Below are 17,059 nucleotides of genomic sequence, written 5' to 3' on the forward strand. Positions count from 1 at the left end.
GCGATCTATTAACACGAACTCTTTTAATACGAACTCGGCCTTACACGGCTATAAAATTGCTCCCTTTTCCCTTTTAACACGATCAAAGCATCGTTCTAACACGATTGCAAAATATGGAAATTAATTTATTTTTTGTTATTATTATTTTGTTATTATTTTATGAGGCCTTACAAGGGAAATTGTTTTTTTTTTCATTATTTATTTTCTTTTTTAACTGAACCTTTAGTTTCGTCTTCGGCCCAACGGCCGAAATGGAATCGGCAAACAAAACGGTCTTGTAATTTTGGTTTTACCGAATAGTTTTAGTGCTTTATAAATTCTGATCCGCTCATCGAAAGACGACTTCAGTGAGTTGGAAAAAATACTTTCACCTTATAAAGATTGCTGATTACTGATTTTCTTGATAAACCAGAAGAGCCAACACAAAAAAACATTTTGGTTAATTAAAAAACAAATTTGAACAATAAAACAATTTTTGGCCTAAATTTTTTAATTCTAGGCATGTAAGCCCTTATTTTGTACCGAATCCATATATTCGCTGAAAACGCTTCCGCTTAACACGAAGTTTTCCAGGAACCTAAAACCCTTGTGGGCAGGGTGTACTAAATATTTCTCACATACTTTATTTGTTAAAAGATATACTGATGAATCGATGATATACCATCTCTACAATCAGTCAAGATAATATCAAAAACACGTTATATTTTAAATTAGATATCGAGAGGGTTGGAAAGAGGAAAAAGAAATAGCGTTACGATAGAGCCAGTCAATACTGTACTAAATTTCCAAACGCTTCGCTGTCAATTTTTAAATTAGTTATCGAAAGGAGTGGAAAGAGGAAATATAAATAACGTTACGATAGTGATATTTTCATGTATCGATCTGTTGGTACCATCCCTAGCATCAGTGAAGAATGTACTAAAATTGCCATACGCATCGCGTTCATTTTTGAAATTAACAAGCGAAAGGGGGTGGAAAGGGGAATGCGCAATAACGCTACGCTTGTTTGTTTCCCATCGTCCCTGCAGAACAATTTAAATAATTGTACAGTATAAAATAAGTGAAAAGTGCAACAAACACAGTGACAGTGTGCGTTATTTACATTGCAAAAATCAAAACAAATCCCAAAATGCCCAGGCCAAAGGCGAAAGCGAAGGCAAAACCCAAAGCGGCAGCGTCCAAAAAGAAGGCGGCCACGACGACCCAGAACAACAATGCCGTTTCGGCGGAAAAGGAAAACGAGATGGAAATCAGTGATGCGACCTCCGTTTCCAGTCGGGAACAATTCAGAGGTGGCGCGGAGTCCATGTACGCAATAATGCGTCACGCTGAACTCAAGGAGTCGCTCCACCAGCGCTACGAAAAGGAGCTGCAGCAACTGTACTCGAAGGTAGGAATAGCGTCACTTGGCAGCGCTGGCTCAGTCGATTAGAACTCATTCAAATTCAACTATGAATTTCCTTGCAGATGGGACACCAAGCGTTTCTGAGCACATTCATCAATGTGTTGAAGACTGTACTCGAGGCCGAGGAGAGCAACGAAAATGGAAACATGGCCCTGTCCTTTTGCGCCAAGATCGTGGCCAGCTTCGAGTCGGAGAAGACGCATCCGGTGCTGGCCGAAACATTCCACTGGCTATTGACAGTAAGCCTTAACTGTACTTTCCCTGGATGCATTTCCATTAAACGCGCTTGTTTGTTTGTTTTTCCCAGATATATTCGAGCAGCCCTTACGTTCGCTATCGGATTTGCTACTTTGTGAATCTGATACTTGAGAAACTGGGACCCAATGCGGCACTCGACGACACGCAGTGCGACGAGATTCTCGAGACTATGCTGGAGCGCGTGAAGGACGTGTCGGCCAGTGTGCGCAAGCAGGCAGTCCTGGCCATGCAGCGTCTTCAGATTCCAGACAATCCCAGCGATCCAGTTGTCTGCGCCTATCAGTTCCATCTCTCCTCGGATCCCTCGTCCACCGTGCGCCAGTGCATTATCACCTGCATGGGCCGAAACTACATCACCGTGCCCTACATACTGCAGCGTCTGTGGGACGTGGACGAGAAGGTGCGCCGCCATACGTACGTCAACATGTGCAACTATCCAGTGCGCTCCTACAAGGTGGCGCAGCGCCTGACCTTGCTGGAGCAAGGTCTGAACGATAGCTCGGCCAACGTTAAAAAGACTGTGGTGAACATCATGCTCAAGGCCTGGATCGACTCCTATCAACAGAACTATTTAGCTCTGATAGCGGCCCTCAAGCTGGACTCCAGCGAGGAGGAGCTGATGCGCTTCCGCTGCGTGACCAAGCAAATGTTGCGTGTGATCTTTGAGCAGACCGACAACCAGCAACTGATGGCCCAACTGCCCCTCAGCGACGACTGTGAGCTGCATCGATGTGTGCCGCTGGAAAATCTCAACGTTGAGCTGTTGCTCTATTGGCAGTGCCTCGGCGAGTATCTGGAGAGCACGCAGGCGAACGAGAGCGACCAGGTTCTGCCCGAACTGAGTGTCTTCTGTAGCTATGTGGACAAGTGAGTTTTAGCTGAATCAAACTCAATCCAAACAATTTATAATTGGTATCCATTGCAGGTTCTGTCAGTTTCAGAAGCCGGACATGGACAAGTTTGCCCAGATAGAGTTCCAGAGCATGCTGCTCTCGCTGGTGGAAATCCTGGACTCGTACGACCTGGGCGACGAGATCGGGCGTAGTAATATGAAGATGTTGATCAGCAATCTATTGAAGGACTGTCTGCTCGACCACAAGATCGTCTGCGTGCTGGTGCGTTGCATGGAGAAGCTGATCACCGACCTGAACGACCGGATGCAGTTCTTCATTGAGATCATCTACGAGACGTGCGACCTGAATACCAAACAGAATGAGCTGGTGCACGATCGCAGCCTGATCAATAAGTTGCTGGACGACTTGGACACACCCTCGAAGATGAAAATCTCTTCCCTGAAGGTGAAGATCCTGGAGCTGGAGGAGCAGGAAGATAACTTTGTGCGCCAGAAGGAGTATATACGGGCGCAGTCCGTCAACGAAGAGAAGATGGCCGTCACAGAGGAGTACACGGAGCTGATCAAGCCGCTGCTGGTGAAGCATGGTGTTATGGAGATGCCCGCCCGACCGAAGCTCTCCAAACAGGAGCGTGTCCTCAAGGGCCTGTACACCTCATACTATATGGTGGCCTCTCCGCATGTACACAAGCTCACGCCCAGCATCTGTAAGCTGTACAAGGACTTCATCTGCCGCCATCTTCCCTCCTCGGAGGTGGACATCTTCGAATGGGCCATCAAGTGTGGCACCACCTACAGTATGTTCTATGAGGCATATGCCAAGGAGGTGTTCGAGGTGGTTCTCGACCAGTTCTGCAACAACAACGTTGTCCGTCTCTGCGAGACCTCTGCCAGGTGTATTCTCGAGCTGCTGGATCACTATGGCATCGACTATTTCAACGATTTCAACCAGACGACAGGTGGAGGAGGGCTGGCGTCCAAGACAAAGCGTCGCCAGCTCTATAATGTGCAGGATATGTACGACGGCGAGGACGATGGCAGTCAGACGCAGAGTAGCGAGCAGAGCACCGACATCATTGTCGTGATGGGCCACTATGTGGAACGGGTGGTCAACAAGGGCGTGGGCCTGGCCATAGTGCGTGGCTTATGTCGCCTGGTGCTGCGCGGCCACCTCGACGATAGGCCCGAGGTGCTCGAGCAGCTGCTCAAACGTTACTTCAATCCGAACACAGAGCCCGTCATCAGCCAGGTCCTGGGCATGTTCTTTGAGAATCTTGTCCGGCTCAAGAAGCAGGCCCTTCTGCAGCCCTGCCTTCTGCCCACTGTGTGGACCGTCATTAACTGCAGCTTCGACTCGCCCTTGAACGGCGTCCAGCCCGATCACGTAATCAAGTTCTTTATCGATCTGACGACACAGGAAGCCAGCTCCCCGATGAGCAACATACACAACAGGATCGCCCTGAGCTTCCTGCACTACATTCAAAACTATTTCACCGAGCGCAGGGAAATGTGTCGCCTGCTGGCCAAGGAACTCACCAACCTCACTGTAAACGTGTTCAACGGACGGGAAATCAAGACTGAAATGTTGGAGATGGCGGACAAACTGATCACGGTTAGAATTCATTTGATGAATGCGCATGGAAAAACCGCCTATAATCATTCGTTTTGTTCGTTTTTCAGAGCGAGTTGGAGCCGCGTGTGGTCAAGAATATTAATAACTTCAAGATGATGGTTGACGGAAGCTTTAATCCACCCGCACGTGAGGCACGCGACGAGCTGGACAGCGACGAGGAGTGCGACACTGCGACTGTGACTACAATGGCATCTGAAAATGTTGGGCAGCCAGAGCAGGTGGCAGTCCCCCCAACGCCTGTAGAATCTGCCTCCGAACAGACCCTGACAAATGCATCAGATTCACAGGCTGAAGCACCAACTTCCACACCAAGTGAAACTGCGCCAGTTGCAGAGCCTGTCTTGACCACTTTCGGCACTGAAAATCGAGTGGGACAACGTTTCCTGCGACGCTCTCTATATAACTCTAGATGCTCCAGTGATAATGCCACACCAGAGGAACCAGTGGAAACGGATGCGGCCGAAACATCCAAAAGAAATCTCCGTCGGCCGCAGATGAAGCGACGCCTACAGCAGGCATTGGCGAGATCTTCCAAGACACCGGAGAAGCAGCCGCAAGAGCAGGAAGAACCCGATAACTCAGCCGAATCTGAGCAAAATGAATCTCTGCAAAGTCCCGCCCGGACAGACAAGGTATGTGTGGAACGGCCTAGGCGCTTTCTGGCAACTGCTGCTGGGAATAGGAAATAATAAGCTTTCTCTTCTTATAGTCGGACACATCCGAGGTAATTGAAGCCTCGCCCACCTCCGAATCACCCAAAGACGCGGCGGCTCCCAATGCCAGCCACCTGCGCCTGCGCTCGTTGCGCACCAGATCCGCTGCCGTATCCACATCCATGTCAATCACTGCCCCCACAGCTAGCAAAGTGAGTACCTCGCGCCTGCGCATGCAGCTCTAGGCACTGAAGCAGGAGATACGCACCGCTAATCAAAGAGAGAGAGAGAGACAATGAGTGAGACGTGTAGTGTCTTTGCGAGAGTAAAACATTTTCTAGCTTAAGCCAATACTTGCAATTCAATCTTCATTAACTATCATCAAACGATAATCAAATCAACAATGTTTATAAAACTCAAACCCAAACATGTTGTTTCCTTTAAGTGCCGCACGCTGTTTTTTCTATCAATATAGAGCTTGCCCGTAGACTAAAAACCCCCGCGCCCCACACACATCTCTTCTCTGGTAGATCCCTTGTAGTATATCGTCAGCTGAGATCTGGTAGAACTAGCTTAATTAGCATAGAAGTCCTATTTCGCAATGGGATCGATTGGCCTTTTGATTTCGCTTAAGTTTTCTACACTTTTTTGTTGTTTTTTTGTTTCGTTTTTGTTCTCAAGGTTCGCAAGGTCCTGCATCTTGAGACGCCGCTGCGTAATGGACGCAAGCGCGTCATTAGACGGACGCCCTCAGATCCACGGAAATCCAGCCAGCGTGCCAGCAATTCGTTGGAGTCGCCCTCGCGAAAACAGCCTCGCGTTGATGAAAAGACACAGACGAGTGAACTGGTGTCGCAAAACACAAACAGCCCCACGGACAGCACGTCCTCGGTGAAGGAGAACCGAGTTCCAGTGATTACCAGAGCTCCAGAATCGCAGTCAGAGGCAGAATCCGTGTCGGAATCGGAGCCATCGACCTCCAGGCAAACATCGACGAGGAGCTATTTGTCCCGCACCACCACCACAAGTACCCCCAAGGTGACAACACGCCATGCGGCACAAAAGGAGAGGCTCAACAGCATGTGCATGACACGCAAGAGGATGTCCCTCGAAATGAATCTGAGCGGCGGACAGCTGAAGGTGTCCACGCCCAAGCGTATAACGCGATCCGTAGTGTTGCCTGCCACTGAAGGCGGCGGCACTCGCAGCAGCAGCAGGAGGAAATAGCTAATCCAATAATAGTCCTTTGCATTCTACGCTTTTCGTTCCTTATTGGTAATGTATGCGAGTTTAATGTGCATTGGTTTTGTGTATATGTGTAAATTAGGTAGCAATATTAACGCATCGTTGATTAATTTAACCCAGATTAAGAATAGATTTTTCCAAGCGAGCACTGCACGGGAAAATGCTCAACGCTCTTGCAATGTTGGCTCGAAAGAGCGTTCACTGTAACGATTGTTAAATGTAATAATAAAGTTTTCTACTTCATATCCGACTGGGCTGTGTTTCCTCAGACAATGGGGCTTATAAAAAAGTTTATAATTTATTGAAAATATCCATAAAGAGGTGTGTGTATACGCGTAAATGTATGTTGATGTTGGTCATGATCTGCATGCAGCAGGCGGCGCATGGATGAATAAGTACATGCTGAGATTCGAGCGATACCTTTCGGAGCAGTAGAATAATGAAGGAAACGTTGTATCAATTGCGAGCAATGAGCAGTGCTTGAGTTTGGGATCGAGTTCTTAAGGCTACAAATGCTTAGGATGCGAGTTGAATTGGAAACAAGGACTGCTAGGTTAAGGCCACGGCGATCGTTTAGAACAAGTAAGGAAAGTAAAGGATGGGGATGTATCTATAGTTTAGGGCCATTCAGTTTGTGGGCCGTCGTGTGCAGATCCCATTCGTACTGCTGCAGGGCCTCGAACGAGGCCTCCAGGCTGAGATTGGCCTCGCTGACCAGATTCTGCAGCTTTATCAGCTTGATCGACTTGTGAACGTCCCAGTTGATGAACTCCAAAGCGCCCAGGCATCGGTTGGGCGTGCTCTGTAAGAGATAATCGGAATTGGGATTCCAATTGCTTTTGCAAAATGAAAACTAGATACTCACATCCTTGCCCAGCACTTTCACCATTATCCGCACTTCGTCAGAGTCCACGCCCCGCTCGCATCCTTTCGGCTTCTTGTCGGAGAACTCCAGCAGATCCTCGCAGCTGACAGAGTTCGAGTCGGCCAGTCGCGCTGCCGTGGCTGCAAAGTACTCGGCCTCGGTTTGAGGTTTGCCAGAACCGCTTCCTCCTTGACTCCCAGAAGCGCCAGTCTCGCTAATGGAGCTGCGACTCATGGCCAGATTGACTGAGGCTCTTACCTTCTTGAACAGAGCATTCCCTGCCAGCTCGTTGTCCGCACTGGAAGCGCGACGACATGTCTCCTGGGCGACATCTGCTGTCGCATCCTGCTGGCCCTCCTCCGACTCGAGCGCACTGGAGCTGGTTGCCTTCCGGCCGCTCTCAATGTCCAGATTTCGCAGCTCATCGTCGTTCACATAGAGGCCGGAACGACTAGAGATCTGGGTGGCTTCGAACTCCGCATCCTTGCCCTTATTGTAGTGCTCCTTTTGAATGGAAAAGTTGTAGAAGCCATCAGTGACATCGGGCGACTGCAGCGCGCTCTCCTTGCCGGAGTCAGCCTCCAGAATAGACTCGAACTGCAGCGATGCCGTGTCGGTCAGACCAGCTGCATCGGCAGGTAGTAGCTTGTCCAGGTTCTGGTAGGTGTGAGCGGGCTCGCTACCCACGGCCGGCATGTTCTCGTATTCCCTGTCTGAAGGGCGCACTTGGCGCCTCAAACTGCAGGGTCTAACGGCGGCCACAACCTCGATGGACCGGCCTGGCTGCGAATTCTGATGCTGGCCCGAAGCTAAAGAACTCCTGCCTGCCTCTTCGCTCGACTCCCCAAAGTCAGCCAGCTTGCTGAGGGTCCGCTGCAGGCCGTTGGCCGGAATAATCAGCGGATACTTTCGCACGTGCCTCTTGGTGCTGGTCTTCACCTGCTTCTTGCCCTCGCGCGGCGGCAGGGGAATGGGATTCGGATTGGCTGCCTCCGTTGTTTCCGCTGCGTCTGGGAACTTGTAGGTGCTGTGGCTCATGTAGCTGGGACTCTCGCAGGCCTCCAGCGAGTTGGAGTTCTCGTCGTTGTGCCTGCCCAGCGTGGCGGTGGCCAGTTCCATCTTGCGCACTCGCTGCGCGGCTCCACGCGTGGGCAGAGTCATGGGTCGTGCGGCTTGGTGCAGGCTCTGCAGGTCGAACTCGTCGGTGTCCATGTGCCGCAGCAGGGTAGCAGCCGGACTGGGTCCGATGTCCAGCATGCCCTTGCGCTCGATCAGACTGTTGTAGGCCTCGAGTCCCTCCTTGCCAATGAGCTCCTGTGTGTGCGCGCGGGGAGAATTCAATTCGATGAAAATTATACAAAATGATAATTAAAATGAAAAAAAATGGAAAAGGAAGGGGTAGGATAGTTAGAGATTTAGAGGTGCATTGGCGGGGTAGGGTTGGGGCTATGGTCCGGCAGTGGTTGTTCTAAACGACCCTCGGAAGTGCGACCCCCGCATTGAATTTCACATTTAGTTTTCGTTTATTGAATCCCTTTAAATATGCACAACATTTTTCTTTGTTTTTGATTACCAATTAACTTGTTTGGTTCTTGGAATCCAAACAAACTCAAACTCTTTGTTTTCGATCGTTTCAGTTGGGTTTTGTTTCGCTTCGGGAATTTGGGGATTTCGGTTCTTGTATAATATTATAATACTCGAGTATATTTTGTTTTGTTTTGTTTTTTGGGGTTGAAACGCTTTAAACGCATAGTTTAGAATATCATTTATATCATATAGTATGTATATAAGTGGTATACACATATGTATATAGTTTTTAGGTTGATTTAGATTTAAATTTAAGTAGGTGTATATATAATCTGTATATGTATATATATATATCTCGTATAATATTATCGATTTGAGTTCATAATCCATAAATGCATAGAATGCGAAAATCTTGTAATAAGTAGAATCCATATAATGTACGAGTAGGTTCTTAGTGAGGTTATCAAAAATCTTGGACATTTATATCCATTCCCATGCATTTAAAGTTAATTTTTGGTTGGTTTTTTTTTTTTAGGAGTTTTCTTTGGGTTTTTTTTTTTTTTTTTGGTAAGTTTAGTAGGCAAATACTCCCACTTTCATATACGATATTTAAGGGGTTCGGTTTCGCATTTGGTTTAGTTTGTAGTTTAAAGTCAGCTTTAAATGCTTCTTTTTTTTTGTTAGTTTTTGGGGGTTCTTCTCTTCTCTTTTGGTTACATTAAAATGCAAGCTTCAGGATATGGCACATAATATGGCTTTCGCAAGTAGTAGTACCTCTTGGTGTGGAAATTTTTTCGGTTGTCTTTTTGTTTTGTTTCTTTCTGACGATTGTCAAAGAGTATGTGTCTGTGTTGTGTGTATCGTCTAGAATTGTAGTCTTCTTATGTCCGTGTGTTAGAGGCCTGCATGGATGGCTAAAAGCCGGCCGCATTCGAATCAACAATTACGCGGACGCACAACATTGAAACAATGAGGCACGAATTGAGTGAGTTAGAATGTGGAAATGATTCGAATACCCACTGGCTCGAGCTGTATCTTAATTATTGCTGTTTTGCTGTGCGTAAGGAAAAGAACAAAGGCAATAATTCGAGAAATTTGAATGTCTTCTATAATTTCAGTCATTTCGATTTGCCGAACTCTTTCATTCAAACTCGCATCACTGAATGCCAAATGTTGTGAAACATTAATCATTCCGTTGGACTTATGTTTGTGTGAGGCCACGCAGATCTCTAGTGTTTGTGTGTGTGTGTGTGTGTGTTTGACTTAATAGTTATCTCTCAAAAGGCTCGAAAACAATTGAAGAACCCATTAGTAAGTGGTAATTGGTAATACCCTGTTGTCTAGTAGGAGGTAACTCTACCTCAGTGAGTATATTTTTCATTGTGTGACTAGCTTTGCCTTGACTTGTAATACTGTTTCCGACAACCAAAAGCTCTTGTTGGGGCTTCTCAAAATATAAAAAAAAAAAACAATATCCTTTTCAGTTTCCGTTTTCCTATTCGATTTGGAAGCCAAGCCTTTTCGTTACTCTTTGTTTCGAAATATTGGTTTTTGGTTTAGTAATTCTCTATTTCCTGTTTCTTCGAAATATTGTGTGACGTGAATCGGTGAATCGATGGAAGCGATCTCTTGATCTGATGATTTTGTAGGCGCTGGGCAGCGGTGGGCAGGATGTTTGGTAGCAGTCCAATAAAAATCCTTATCAGCGAAACTCGAATCGAGCATCAATCAAGGAGCTCACTCAGAGCAAGGACATGCCCACCGCTTAATTATGATGATGCGCTGGATAATGCAATGGCCAATGGATAATGGAGTGGAATGGAATGGAATGGAATGAAAGCTAGTATGTAATGTATGCTGCTAGTTCTGCTGCTCTGCACATTATTATCTGTTCTGAGAGGTCTTGCGGTGTTTTCCTGTAAGGCACACTCTACTCTCATTCATCTCGACTCAAAAAATTCAAATTCCAAAAAATATACGTATCTATCGCTGTAAATATATCATCAATTTACTTGCCGCTCCTTCCGGACCGCTCCACGAACCAACCGACCGACCGACCGCCCATCTTTTCTATTCTTCTTTTCCACCCACCCACTCACACACACTCACTCACTCACACACATACACACGCAGACACTCAACACACTGACACTGACACATACACGATACACTGCCCCCCACTTCCTTCGGCCTTGGATCCTGGGATCCATCCATTCCATTCCATGCCATGCCATCGATCGATCCTATAGAACTGAACTCTAATCGGACAGAACATTGCCAAACAGTAAATTGAGAACATATTTCAGCATTTTCCTTAGTTATGGGGCCGGGCTGGGCGGTATTCGCGGTGCATTGAGCTCCGACTCCCGACGAAACTGAAACTCGTCGCCGCTCTCTGTGCTCGAGGAAGAGGAGCTATCGCTGGTTCCTGCTGCCCCTCCGCCTGCTCCCCCGGCGCTTATAAGCGGCACCGTCGCAAGCAACTGTTGCTGCTGCTGCTGCTTCTGTGGCTGCTGCTGTACCTGCCTCCAGTGCATCTCGTGCTGCTTCACCGCCGATGCGTGTATCTTCTCTGGCCAGTGGAATTCCGTGGGCCGCTGGTGCTTCGGATTCGGCTTCCCAGTCGTCCCAGGCGTCAGCAGAGAGCCCGTCGATAGCTGTCGCTGCTTGAGCTCCTCCGGGGAGCTTCCCACGAAATTTGTTGATGTGGGACTCTTGCCCGTGAGCCGGCTAATGTCGAACTCGTGGAGGGCAGCCCCCCCACTCATTGGCCGCTGCAGGACGATTCCTCTACCGGTGCCGGTGCCGTTGCCCGTAGGTCTGTAGGTGGCATGCGCGGCCGACGAGGCCGCCGATGAGGAACCCGACCCGGAACCCGGTCCCAATTCCGTTCCGTTGGGCGCACACATAGGCTTCTGATAGGCCATCAGGTAGCCAGGCAGTCCGCTGCAGTAATTATTGCCCGGACCACGTCCACCAAAGTCGTAGATCCGCTCTTCGTACTGGAACTGCTCATAGCCGCCGCCGCCATGGCCATGGCCGGATCCGCCCCGGTGGAAGCTGCGTCGCTGTCCTCCAAAGTTGTAGTGGGGCGCAGACTTGATGCTCGAGTTGGAGCCGTAGATCTGTCGCGGCGATATGATGGCGTCCCGCTCGTCGTGGCAGGCAGACTGCACCTGGCGGATGAGAGCCGCCCGTCGGCGCCTGCTCATCGAAGTATTCGAACCGCCCACCACTCTGGCGCGTATGTCGCACTCGGAGCGGGCCAGACTGGGCTTGGTGTCCTCCTCCTCCTCGCCGCTGGAGGAGCTCGAGTACAGGGTCATGGGGTTGTAGCTGAGCCGCCTCATCGTCCGAGCCCGAATGGAGCGCGGCTTGTACGAGGCCGTGCGACGAGGTAGGGGAGCAGAGGGTAACTGCGGCTGCTGCTGCTGTTCCTGCCTGCTGACTTGCCGCTGCATGACTATCCTCTGGGGTGGCTCGGAGAGAACAGGGGAGATGGGGTGGAAGCTCTCGTTGAAGGAGGTGGAGCGCTGGCGGTAGTTCTTGGAAGCCATGTAGACGGAGCTACTGCTCCCCAAGCCTGAGCCCGATTTGATGGGCGAGGCAGAGGCCAGCATTTGCTTTGTGGGGCCGTTTCCGAATCGCTCGTAACCACCCAGCTCGTCCTTGAGGCTGGGATAGCCGCCACTGGTCATGATCACGGGCGGGGCGCTGAACAGGACTTCGGACTTGATGGGAAAGTAGCTCTCCTGTGGACTGTAGCTGGACTTCTGGCTGCTGCGGCGCGACAGCGAGATGTTGGTGTCCCGCGAGGCGAAGCCCGTGTCCGGGGTGCTCGATCGCTTGTCCTCCATCAGCTTGGGCTCTGGCCCGCCCGCCGCAGCGACGGCACTCATCTGTGCCTGGTTGTGCATGTACTGGAGATGCTTGTCCAGGTGGCTGGTGGCCGCATTGAAGTCGAACATGGTCTGGACTCCGTTGCTGTAGCTGTAGACGGCCGACTTGAGGCTGCCGGTGGCACTGCTGATCCCATCGTCGAGGCTGATCAGCTGCGGCAGCTGCTGATCGTTGAGGATCGTGTCGTTCGAGTCGCTCTTGTCCAGCTCCGTGTACGTGTGCATAAAGTCCAGATTGAGGGCCTTCAGCGTGTTCTCAATGTCCATGATGTTGTCGCTGATGCTCTTCGGCTGCTGCCGATCCTCAGCGGCCCCCTCCAGGGAGCTGTCTATGTTTAGCGGACGACTCAGTATCTCCCGCGACTTCTCGAAGAGAAAGTCGGAGCTCTCCTTGTCAAAGATGGGCACGCGCAGATCGGTGCCGTTCTTGATCTCGCTCAGCGAGCGGAAGCGCTGCGCGATGGGTCGATGGGGCGATGGAGGAGCAAACGAAACAACCAAAAGAAAATGCCAAACGAAAACAGGGAAATGAACAGGGGACAACGATCGTGAGCAGGAGGGGGAGCAGGAGAGCAAAGAGAAAGAGCAAAACGTGGACGAAAACTCATGGATTAGATACTCCAGACCAGGATAGCCAGACTGCTAGCAAACTCGTGCGACCCAATCTGCGCCTCACCTGTATGTCCGGAATGCTCTGCAACTCCTCGGTGAAGTTCTTCTTCTTGGAGAAGGGCGAGGCACTGCCCGCATGCGTGGGCGTATGCCCGGATCCACTGGCCGAGCCGCCACCGACGCCACCAAAGCTGTGGGCCTTGTCGCCACCGCCGCCGCTGCTGTTGTTGCTTAGGTGCGGGAATCGGAAGCTAAACTTTCGCTTGGGGCTATGGGTGGCAGGGGCGTGGTCCGAAACCAGGTCAATCATCGATCTGAAACACACACAGAAATGGGTTGTACTCTTGGGCTGAGCCTGAGGTTGGGTATCGTCTCACCTGGCGCTTATCTCGTTGGCTATTTCGATGGCATGGTTGAGCATCTTCTCGTCCTTGACGGATATGGGCTTCACAGTTCCAGAAGTTTTCTTCTTGGACAGCAGGCCGTGGCCATGGCCATGCTTGTTGCCATTGGAGTCGCCCGGCTTCTGGCCCAGCTTCACCGACAGCTCAGCAAACTCGTTCTTGCTGTTCACCTGCTCAAATCCTGGCGACTTTGGATGGCCCCCAGAGGCACCACTAATCGATCCAAACATCGAGTTGATCTCGTCCAGCAGCGAGGGCCCAAAGTCCAGCTTATCGGCCGCCATCTCATCGTCGGATATCTCGTGATACTCGTGCGGATCATCCTGCAGGACACTGCGGGAGCCTCCCCTAGATTGCATGTTGTTGTTCTGCTGCTGTTGGAGGGCGAACTCGAGCTGCTCGTCGTCCAGTTTGTTGAGGAAGAATGGATTGGTGGATCCGCTGGCGGCAAAATCAAACGAACTCTGGCCGTTGGTGGCGATCAGCTTGGGTGTGTGCTCGGCGGAGGGAATGAATGTGGGATTCAGGCTGTTGGTGCCGGACCCCTCGGGGAAGTAACCACTGGCCGTCTGCAGCGAGTCGGGGCTCGTGGGTGTCGGTGGCAGCAGCAGTGGCGTCTGCTCAATATCCTCCGACGGCTTGTACGGTGTGACTATCTGCTTGGGCACGTGATTGTACTGCGAAACGCAGGGGAATAGGAGAAATTAGTTCTGGATGAGATGGGAGAGTATGTCTGCTTACATTTTGAGAGCTTCCCAGGAAGGCAATGTCGCCGAAGGTGGCTCCATCGATGCCCACATGTCCGGTGTGCTTAAAATCGTTCTGCGGCTTGGAAATCATCTCCGTGCGCAGCTTGCGCTTGCTGATGCGATGGTCGCTCGCCCGGCTAAAGGAGTCGCGATTGGAGCTGGAGGGCAGACCCTCGAGGAAGGCCACCGTGTTCGAGGGATTGAAGTAGCCGGTCTTGCCGGTGGTGAGCACTCCCTTCCAGAAGGGTGAGCCCGTGTTGCGGTCCAACACGCTGATGATGTCGCCCTGGCGATACATCAAATGGTCCTTCTTCGGCTCCGTGCAGTTGACCACCGCCTTGAGCTGCTCGGGCTTCATGTCCGGCAGCTGGTCGTAGATCTCACCGAACTTGGGCCTCTTGGCCGCATCGTCCTGCCAGCACTTCATCATCAAAGTGTAGTACTCGCTGGGGCAGCAGTCGGGCTGCTCCAGCCGCTGAAAGTTGGGGGCATCGATGGCCTCCAGTATCTGGAGGCCGGTGAGGGCTGCCCAGGGCTGGAACCCGTACGAGAACATCTCCCACAGACAGACGCCGTAGGCCCACACATCAGAGGCGTTGGTGAAGCGCAAGTAATTGATGCACTCCGGGGCACACCAGGCAATCGGCAGCTTTAGGTTCACATTGAAGTTGGTCTTGTAGTAGTCCTTGCCAACGCCCAAAGCACGCGACAGCCCGAAGTCGGAGATCTTGACCTTGTCCTTGCTGAACACCAGAATGTTCCTGGCTGCCAGGTCCCTGTGGATGAGGCGCTTCTGTTCGAGGTAACGCATCCCATTGCATATCTGCAGGGCGAACTCGCAGAGTGTCGGGATCGTGAGGAAGCTGACGCGCAGCCCCGAGTCCTTGAGGCACTCGAGCAAGGAGCGCAGGTGCGCCAATTCAGTGACCAGCATGAGCGAATCTGTGGCCAGGACCACACCGTACAGCCGCACAATGTTCTCGTGCTCAATGGAATGCATGATGGCCGCCTCCTTCAGGAACTCCATGGGATTCGACTGCATCCGCTCGCGACAGAGGCACTTGATGGCCACTTGTATCTGCGGATGGGCAGCAATTAATCAATGGGGATCATCGTTTACGGGGGTTCCGCTGCTACTCACCCTCTCGCTGCCATTGGACCAGACGCCCTGCTGCACAATGCCAAACTCTCCGGTGCCCAGCTGCTTGTTGACGCTGATCGAGTCGGCCGGTATGATGTGCTTGTTGTTGGGCACCTTGCTGGGCGATGTTGAACCGTTCTTGGCTGCCAGCGACGTGGCTGGACTGCCATCGGGGGACACTTGAGCCGCCCCGGCGCCATCCTCCCGCCTCACCATCGTAGTGGGGGTCTGCAGCAGACGCTTGATCTTGCTGAGATAGCTGTGGGGGAAGTGCTTCTCGTAGTATTTACGCAGTCTTCGGATTTCCGGCCTCGAGAGGCCAATGAAACGCAAATCCTCATCCGCTGCATATTTAAATTGAGCCGCGTTCGTTATTTTCAATTCATTTCTGTGGGAAGAGTGGGAAGAGAAGGGGTGCCAGTGGCAGGGGAGGAGGATGAGTTTTAGGGGGGAAACGCATCGAATTTCTGGGTCACTCACTTGACGGCATTGTAGTACTGTTGCAGTTCGGACTCTGTGAGGAATTCGTATAAATCAATTTGTGGATACTCTGGAAACGGAAAACAGAAAGAACGGAGAATATAGTTTAAAAATAAACACATTAAATTCTCAAGTCCATAATCTGGCACTAGCCCGCACGCAGGAGCGCAGCGCAGCGGAATGCCCCTGAGATCAGGGCCTTATCTTTGATGTTTTTATTGGTCCGCAGAGGAACCAACGAGGGAGAGGATGGCAATAAATAAACACTTTAATTTAACGATGGTCCCCATCCATCCATGCATCTATCCATCCACTGATCCCAACCAAATCCGGCCCTGGTCGAACCAGCGCACCAACGCCAACGCACTTCCCCAGTGATTTTCGTTTGCTCCAGGGGCTCCCCTCTCCAAAACGTAAAAATCTCATTTAGCTTGGAGCTCTTTTCCGCACTCCCACTCCCCCCTCCAACGTGCCCGTACACACACACACACACACTCGCGCAAGCACACTCCCATGCGTGAGCACATTGACACAGAATTCAGATTGCCTTGCTGCCTGCTGCACCCGCATTTGTCATCCGCCACGCATCGCCTTGTCGCTGTCACCTTTTGTTTGCTGCAAGATACACACCTCCCCACCCCACCATTCTCCAGGCGCTCACTCCCACTCACTCACACACCGCTGCATGCAAGGGAAGCAGCGCAAGCAACAAATGTATGTACACAGCAGCACCAGCACCAGAATGCTCTTCTGTGCTGTGCTGTGTGTGGCTGATAATAGCCGTCAAGAGTCAGAACGTCAACCCTCTCATCGGTGCACCGGGATTTTGCGATTTGAGTCATCGGCGGATGCGAGGCGTTGCGACGTTAAAATTGTGATTTCCCTTTCAATGTTGCACATTATCTGGAGCCGCCCCCATTCAGGATGGAGGCCTTTCCCGCAGGATTACGCTTGTCCTTGAATATGCAAAATAAAATCGATCGGCCAATACATACACACACGGCACAGCACACCAACACAAATGCACAACGGCAGCAGAGGCAACAACTGCGTATCACGGAAAATCATGTTTTAGCTACATTTCGATTGATATTTTTGTATACACCCATTAAAAATCACTTGGGGGTTGACAATAAGATCACTTTTCACAATTGATTTGCATTTTTTCTGTCAAACTTACCCATTTTAATCTCGCGTGCGCGTCTGCATTGTTTTTTGTTTTTTTGCTGCAATTAGTATGACCATAAACGAAAGCGTACAAAATGCCGAATGCTTGGTTGGCTGTGGCAGTGTTGATAAAGTCTTGGGCACGCAGTAGTAAGACCACCACACAAA

General features: G+C 50.6%; 2 protein-coding genes across 3 annotated transcripts; one reads left to right on the top strand and one right to left on the bottom strand.

Annotated features, from left to right (window-relative positions):
- The first annotated feature begins 941 nt into the window (after positions 1-941).
- LOC111079127 (condensin complex subunit 3) lies at positions 942-6,297 on the top strand. The gene is made up of 7 exons (XM_022374145.2): positions 942-1,390; positions 1,468-1,644; positions 1,713-2,530; positions 2,589-4,128; positions 4,197-4,781; positions 4,859-5,014; positions 5,484-6,297. Exons 1-7 carry the CDS (start codon positions 1,130-1,132, stop codon positions 6,027-6,029), a joined length of 4,083 nt encoding a protein of 1,360 aa, XP_022229837.2. The 5' UTR covers positions 942-1,129; the 3' UTR covers positions 6,030-6,297.
- A 29-nt stretch (positions 6,298-6,326) lies between these two features.
- LOC111079125 (activated Cdc42 kinase-like) lies at positions 6,327-17,007 on the bottom strand. 2 transcript variants are annotated; one of them, XM_041594418.1, is made up of 8 exons: positions 16,905-17,005; positions 15,725-15,794; positions 15,245-15,632; positions 14,096-15,181; positions 13,328-14,031; positions 13,015-13,264; positions 6,913-8,226; positions 6,327-6,849 (listed from the first exon to the last, which is right to left on the bottom strand). In XM_041594418.1, exons 1-8 carry the CDS (start codon positions 16,906-16,908, stop codon positions 6,658-6,660), a joined length of 4,008 nt encoding a protein of 1,335 aa, XP_041450352.1. In that variant the 5' UTR covers positions 16,909-17,005; the 3' UTR covers positions 6,327-6,657. The 2 variants fall into 2 exon arrangements, with proteins under 2 accessions (XP_041450352.1, XP_022229834.2); XM_022374142.2 differs by lacking the exons at positions 6,327-6,849; positions 6,913-8,226 and adding an exon at positions 9,008-12,791 and having other exon boundaries at positions 16,905-17,007.
- Positions 17,008-17,059: the final 52 nt, after the last annotated feature.

The sequence above is a fragment of the Drosophila obscura genome, unplaced genomic scaffold, assembly GCF_018151105.1.
Source record: "Drosophila obscura isolate BZ-5 IFL unplaced genomic scaffold, ASM1815110v1 contig_25, whole genome shotgun sequence".
Taxonomy (NCBI): Eukaryota; Metazoa; Arthropoda; class Insecta; order Diptera; family Drosophilidae; genus Drosophila; species Drosophila obscura.

Bases quoted from the DNA above. Each gene is read 5' to 3' on its own strand.
- LOC111079127 (XM_022374145.2), top strand. From the start codon at position 1,130: ATGCCCAGGCCAAAGGCGAAAGCGAAGGCAAAACCCAAAGCGGCAGCG. The intron at 4,129-4,196 runs GTTAGAATTCAT...TTCGTTTTTCAG, and splicing joins TGGCGGACAAACTGATCACG to AGCGAGTTGGAGCCGCGTGT. The intron at 4,782-4,858 runs GTATGTGTGGAA...CTCTTCTTATAG, and splicing joins GTCCCGCCCGGACAGACAAG to TCGGACACATCCGAGGTAAT.
- LOC111079125 (XM_022374142.2), bottom strand. The intron at 14,032-14,095 runs GTAAGCAGACAT...TGCGTTTCGCAG, and splicing joins TCCTGGGAAGCTCTCAAAAT to TACAATCACGTGCCCAAGCA. The intron at 12,792-13,014 runs GTGAGGCGCAGA...CCCATCGCGCAG, and splicing joins AGAGCATTCCGGACATACAG to CGCTTCCGCTCGCTGAGCGA.